Consider the following 6,645-nt stretch of genomic DNA (forward strand, 5'->3'; position numbering starts at 1 on the left):
TCCCGAATGTTGTAGGGTAATAATTCTTCTGTCGATTTTAGGATAGACAGTGTTTCTTTGCAATCATTCACAAACAAGGAATGGAAGTCACATCAATATCAAAGCATTGAAAAGGTATCTATTAGTCATTGAATAAATGGAAGAAAAATATTATCAAAACATTCTAATTTATTTATACACTTTATCCTATTAGGTGGAATCCATGTGAATCTTATAAGTGAATTTCCTATAGAATCACTGAGTCACATGAATTTTAGTTAACAAGAAAAGAAGTTTTCATCTGTACAATTTATGCTGCATTTATTTACCATTGGAGAATTAATCATTCAATAATGACATAAGTTAGATATCTCTTACACAATAAATCCTTAGTAACTCATAGTTACTCTAATTTTAAACTATTAAGTAAAAATTAATAAGACTGAACTCCCTAGTTTTCTTTTTTCTCTTATATTAAACATGACCGAAAGCTTTATGGCATGCCTTGTACTTTAAATTTTTCATTGGATTCATCCTTCCAAATTCAAAGATAATAAATTATATTGCGTATTGTTCTTCCCATTGTTCTTTGTTTATTGTCTTACTCTTACATTTAACTTCAAGCAGGTTTTGCTTCCAATCTCAGTCAAATAATAAAAATTCAGCAAAGGTTGGTCCCACATCGTAATTGAAGTCTTTGCACACTCTTAGAACATGCGTTTTGTTAAGGATAACCTTATTTTATCCTCATACTTGAAACATCAGAGAAAACAAGTTTTTCACAACAAAACGCTTACTTCTGATAAATTGACATTCCTATATCAAAACTCAGTTATTTGGAAATACATGTTTTCGAAAGGCAACATTTAATGTTAATTAAATTAATTTTGATGTAAATTATTATTTTTAATCGAGTGGATGAGCTGACAGAGATGTGAAAATCAGTCCCATTTTGTTATTGTTAACTGTGACCACACATTAATGGATTTTGTTACCATGATTTTCGATGACCACTCATAATCAAAGAACCAATATCTCTACCTACGCTTTCGGCTTGGTCTCTGAGAAACTCAAGACAGCCACAAAATCATGGCCTAATGTGTTCATTCTCAGTCTCCATCTTTCCATTTTTTTCTTCCGATTTCTTAATCCAATGACATAATTTTCTGAGCAAACATGTTAATGTACATTGCTTATATACTACATGATATGATGGAGCAGAAGAAAGGATAAGAGATATAACATACAATATGACAGCTGGCAATAGTCAATGATCAGTAATACACGAGCTCAACTGCACCAGTCCACTTTTTTGCTTTGACTCTTCCAGTGGCCATTTAATTGCAACACGTGGCAGGTGTTGGAGTTTTTTTTAACAATTTTCTGATTTCTGCTTTTTGTGAAATTTCATTTATTGTTCTTCTCTTTAGCCTTCAATTCGTTCACCAATTTCCTGAGAGGAAAGAGGGGCCTTTGCCTTTGGGAGAGGAAGAAGGGGAGCATGTTCTTTTCTGTCATCTCTCTCTCTGATCAGACAGAAACAGTCAGACACACGCATAATACACATAGATGAAGTAGGGAAATTCTCACACACACACTCTCTCTCTCTCTCATTATTGCTCCAAACCCATTCAGAGTACAGATGGATCTTCGATCATAGCGGTTTTAGCAGCTGGAATCTGCACTTGCACCATGTGTGTTTCTACTGCCACCACTGTAGTAAATATATTATTATTTTCGACATAGACATTCAATTCCTGTGAAACAGGAAAAAATTGGAGGAAGTGTTCAAACTTTCTCAGCCACCATCATTCCATTCAAATGGGTGCTGCAATTGCAATGATTCTAAAGAGAAGAGTGCTGGATCCCACCTCCGGCAAGCTCTGAGAATGCTAAATTCCACGAGTGTCAGGAACCCAAGAAAGTAAGTATAAAATTACATGCATGGTTGGTTTTGTTTATGCCAGAACGGATCAAATACAAATATAATAGATTAGATTACAGAGATAAAAAAAGAACAGTACTTGTTTTTGTTTGCTTGCAAAGTTGTTCACTTTTGTTTAATAATGTTGCAGCAGTGTAGCAATATATAAATCATAGAGAGAAGAAAAGAATGGTTATTTGTGGTCTGCGGGTACTGGGATGATTTCACGTGAGAGTTCTGCCACTGTGTCCGTGAGTGTTGCGAGTGTGGAGGAGTTTCGAGAAACCAAGGGCAGCCCCAGCAAAGGCAACCACTTTAACAACGGTAGGTGTCTCCAATTTGATGGATCCCTTGAGTTTCCAAACAGAGCTCTCTCTTCCATTATTGTTTCCACTGCTATGGTTATTGCTTCATACTTCAAACTTCAATCTCATTTCAAGCTTTTGGGTTAGATGAGTGGTTGAGGACTCTACTCTACTCTACTCCACTCTACCACAAGAATGTCATGACACACGAGTGGATCATAGAAAGAGAGGGTTTTGTCAATGTCAATGGTAGATCTGAAGACTTAAAAGTGAGTGAGTGAAACAGCTAAGAAAACCAAAGATCTGTCTCAACTTCAACCGTTTTTCAGCTGTAATTTATGTACGTCAGTTAACTGTTAACCCTCAAATGCATTAAAGTGTTCAATGGCTCTCATAATGGGAAACCAAAACAGTTGAAATTGGAAATCCTCGTTTGTAACTTCAACTGTGGTTGGTTGGTCCCTAACATGGAGAGATCCTATGTTTTTGTTTTTCTCTGTGTCTCCGTGCTTTGTCTCTTCCTGTCCGAACCCACCAGAGCAGAAGACGATTCCCAGCCACTACTCGCTCTCAAATCCTCCATTGACGTTCTCCACAAGCTCCCATGGCGGCAAGGAACCGACGTGTGCACCTGGAAAGGGATCAAAGACTGCTTCAACGGAAGAGTCAGAAAGCTCGTTCTGGAACACTCCAACCTAACCGGTTCTCTCGATGACAAGATCTTGAACCGTTTGGACCAGCTCCGAGTCCTCAGCTTCAAAGGAAACTCACTCTCCGGCCAAGTCCCTGACCTCTCCGCCCTGATCAACCTCAAATCGATTTTCCTCAACGACAACAACTTCTCCGGCGAGTTCCCCTCCTCGGTCGCGCTGCTCCACCGCGTCAAAGTCATTGTCCTGTCGCAAAATCACATCTCCGGCGACATTCCAGCGTCGCTTCTGAATCTCCGGCGACTCTACATCCTCTACCTGGAAGACAACGCGTTCACGGGAAGCATCCCGCCTTTCAACCAAACCAGCCTCAGGTATTTGAATGTCTCCAACAACCGACTCTCCGGCGAGATTCCGGTGACCGCCGCACTGATCCGGTTCAATGCCTCGTCGTTTTTGGGCAACCCGGGGCTCTGCGGGGAGAACATCCTCCAACCGTGCAAAAACGGCAGCGTTCCGTCGGCGCCGCCGATAAGCCCCAGCTATCCGCTGATCCCGGGAGGCACCGCGGCGGCGTCGAAGCGGACGTCATCGAACCGCACCAAACTGATAAAGATAATTGGAGGGTGCGTTGGTGGCGTTGTTTTCATACTGTTGTGCATGGTTGTGGTGTGGGCGATTTGCAGGAAGCGGAAGACAAGGGTGGGTTCCGGAACGAGGAGCAAGGGCGGTGGTGACGTGGCAGAGGGGGAGGCTGGTGCGGCGGGGAGTGCGGGAGGCGGCGGCGGCGGCGGCGAGGGCGGGGACAGTGCTAAACAAGGGGGTTTTGCGTGGGAAGGTGAGGGTCTAGGGAAGTTGGTGTTCTGCGGAGGAGGTGATCGCGAGATGAGTTATAGTTTGGAAGATTTGCTGAAAGCGTCCGCGGAGACTTTGGGGAGGGGTATTATCGGAAGTACGTATAAAGCAGTTATGGAATCAGGGTTCATTGTTACTGTTAAGAGGTTGAAGGATGCAAGATACCCTGGTTTGGAAGAATTCAGAGCTCACATTCATGTTCTTGGAAGGCTCACTCACCCTAATCTGGTCCCACTCAGGGCCTATTTTCAGGCTAAAGAAGAACGTCTTCTCGTTTATGATTACTTCCCCAATGGCAGCCTCTTCTCCCTTATTCACGGTATCTATCTCCCACTTAACTTCCATTACACTCATTCCTCAATAACCAATGCCACTCATTAATGCATATTTCCACTCTCTAACAATAATCTATTTGTCTCACAGGTGTTTGTATAATTGCTCAATTGAAAATAGTGACATGTCTGTATGATTGGTTTAGTGTTTAGTGTGAATGGCTTATTATTTGAATGATAAAACTATTATTATAAGAATGCAGTTTGCTCCTGAAAAGGGGGGCTGAGAGTGACCTAAAAGATGATTATCTTTTAATAATGGGACCTCCAATTATGCCTTGCACTAAACCTTTCCCTCTCCCTCAGATTTAGTTAAATAAAGACAAAGGTTGCTGCTTTCTCTTTCAAACTGTTTGATGTAATTTCAGACTTTATAAATATGTGTGTGCTCTTAAATTGACAACTCATTTATAGCGTGACCCCCATGTTAGTGTTGTCGCCCTCCACCATGGAAAGATTACTACACAGCTATACAGAGTGGAGTTCGTGTTTTACTGTACTGCCATGTACTTCTACAGTGATCTCAAATCCACTTTAATCGGTGTCAAGTATTTTTTTCTATAGGAATTGCTCGGTGTTAAATTAGGTCATACAGATTTTTAAATCTCATAATTCATTTGTAAATTCTCTCCCTTTCTTCCAGAGTCTATCTATCAGGTCAACACTTTCTGCTCTCACCTACCAGCGGGATTCGTAGATTGGAGAAAGTGGTTAGAACGTTCCCATGTTCTGTTCTTTTTAAGATTGTTTTGTTTTTAAAATAAAATAACACAGTTGAATTCCTTTCGTTATGATAGCTGAAATATGCATTTCAGTAATAAGGATTTAGGTTACCCGTCGATCTTGAGCATGGCAAATTAGATCTTTTTGTTTTGGAATTGCCCCTTAAAGAATTTAGGAGCCAGCATTAATCCCCTTTCTAGAAGCCCTAATCCTTTTTATGGGAATTCTATTCAAATACGAAGGAAGATGCTGGATAAACAACAGTGTTTGCAACTGTTTAAACTATAAAAGCGGTTACATTATTCTGTGGATATATGAAGATAAGTTTTATCTTCACTTGATGATGTAAAAAGTTGAGCATTTGTGAGAAAAAGTTTAAGCTTTATTATTCCTAGGGAACAACCCCAATTTCAATTATATAAGAATAAGATAATATGCTTTCTTGCAGAGCATTTAACTAATCAAGAAGTCAGCCTTTCTTTATTGTGGAACCATAGTATCCGAGGGTAGAAAGTAGTCAATCATTCCAAGTTGTCATTTTTCCTGGATCCTCACGTGTATTTCTGCTGTCTTGAAACTATTGTTTTTCTCATCACATGCATTGTGCTGCTTTATTTTCTAAGCAAATCGTTGTGAACCTTAGTCTTCAAGCAATTACAGTGTTCCATCACTGACTTGTGTCTTGGTAATACAAAATTTACATGGTGATAATACTTGCATGAATGTAAAGTAAAGTAAATGGCACAAATGGAGAATCCAAGTGATAATACCAATAAAGTGATGTTATCTTTGAGCTAGCCTCTAGTTATTGAAATTATGCTAGTAAGACTGGCATATATGTTGGATTTAGCTATACTTTATCACCATCGTCATTTTGTTTAAGTGATCTTTCCTAGATATGATTGAAGTTGTTTGTATTTGTTAATTGAGCCTTTTAGAGTTGTCAGAATTTTAAACCAGTAACATTCTAGTGGCATCACATTTCACTGTGCATGGAATTAAAGAACACCACTTATACAATTTCCAAATGCTAAGAACTAAACTGAAACTTTCTGCATATTAACATCACTATCAAACCAATGATTGACAGAAGAGCTGTTGCGATGACTATAATGCAGGATCAAAAACATCCGGTGGGGGAAAACCTCTTCACTGGACATCCTGCCTTAAGATTGCCGAAGATCTAGCAACAGGCCTGCTCTATATCCACCAGAACCCCGGCATGACACATGGAAACCTAAAATCTTCTAATGTGTTGCTTGGTTCTGATTTTGAGTCATGTCTTACTGATTATGGTCTAACTGTTTTCCTAAATCCTGACTCAATGGACGAGCCCAGTGCCACATCTTTATTCTACAGAGCACCTGAATGCCGCAACTTTCAAAGGTCACAAACTCAACCAGCTGATGTATACAGCTTTGGGGTCCTTGTTCTAGAGCTCTTAACTGGCAAAACACCCTTCCAAGACCTTGTTCAGACGTATGGTTCAGACATACCTAGGTGGGTCCGGTCAGTGCGCGAAGAAGAGACAGAGTCCGGTGATGATCCTGCCTCAGGCAATGAAGCATCAGAAGAGAAGCTTCAGGCTCTTCTGAACATTGCCATGGCATGTGTTTCACTGGTGCCAGAGAACAGGCCTACAATGAGAGAGGTTTTAAAGATGATAAGAGATGCAAGAGGGGAGGCGCATGTCTCATCTAACAGTAGTGATCACTCTCCTGGAAGATGGTCAGATACTGTTCAAAGCTTTCCAAGGGAAGAACACCAGAGCATATGATTGGTAACTTTTTTGATAGCTTCATAGTTTGAAACTATGCATTCTGATTTTTCCTGAATTGGTCATTGATTCCATGCATAAACTAGGTGATACGAAAATC

The 6,645-nt window shown here is 40.2% G+C and overlaps 1 protein-coding gene across 2 annotated transcripts; it reads left to right on the top strand.

Moving 5' to 3' along the window:
• The first annotated feature begins 1,131 nt into the window (after positions 1 to 1,131).
• LOC148191721 (inactive leucine-rich repeat receptor-like serine/threonine-protein kinase At1g60630) lies at positions 1,132 to 6,639 on the top strand. 2 transcript variants are annotated; one of them, XM_088100690.1, is made up of 3 exons: positions 1,132 to 1,903; positions 2,055 to 4,032; positions 5,887 to 6,639. In XM_088100690.1, the coding sequence occupies exons 2-3, from the start codon at positions 2,676 to 2,678 to the stop codon at positions 6,543 to 6,545; spliced, it is 2,016 nt and encodes a 671-aa protein (XP_087956816.1). In that variant the 5' UTR covers positions 1,132 to 1,903; positions 2,055 to 2,675; the 3' UTR covers positions 6,546 to 6,639. The 2 variants fall into 2 exon arrangements, with proteins under 2 accessions (XP_087956816.1, XP_087956817.1); XM_088100691.1 differs by having other exon boundaries at positions 2,058 to 4,032.
• Positions 6,640 to 6,645: the final 6 nt, after the last annotated feature.

The sequence above is a fragment of the Vigna umbellata genome, chromosome 10 (genome assembly GCF_029865625.1).
Source record: "Vigna umbellata cultivar VRB3 chromosome 10, Vumbellata_1.0, whole genome shotgun sequence".
Lineage (NCBI taxonomy): Eukaryota > Viridiplantae > Streptophyta > Magnoliopsida > Fabales > Fabaceae > Vigna > Vigna umbellata.

Coding starts and splice junctions, on each gene's coding strand:
- LOC148191721 (XM_088100690.1), top strand. CDS start 2,676: ATGGAGAGATCCTATGTTTTTGTTTTTCTCTGTGTCTCCGTGCTTTGT. Junction 4,033..5,886: donor CCTCTTCTCCCTTATTCACG/GTATCTATCTCC, acceptor ACTATAATGCAG/GATCAAAAACATCCGGTGGG.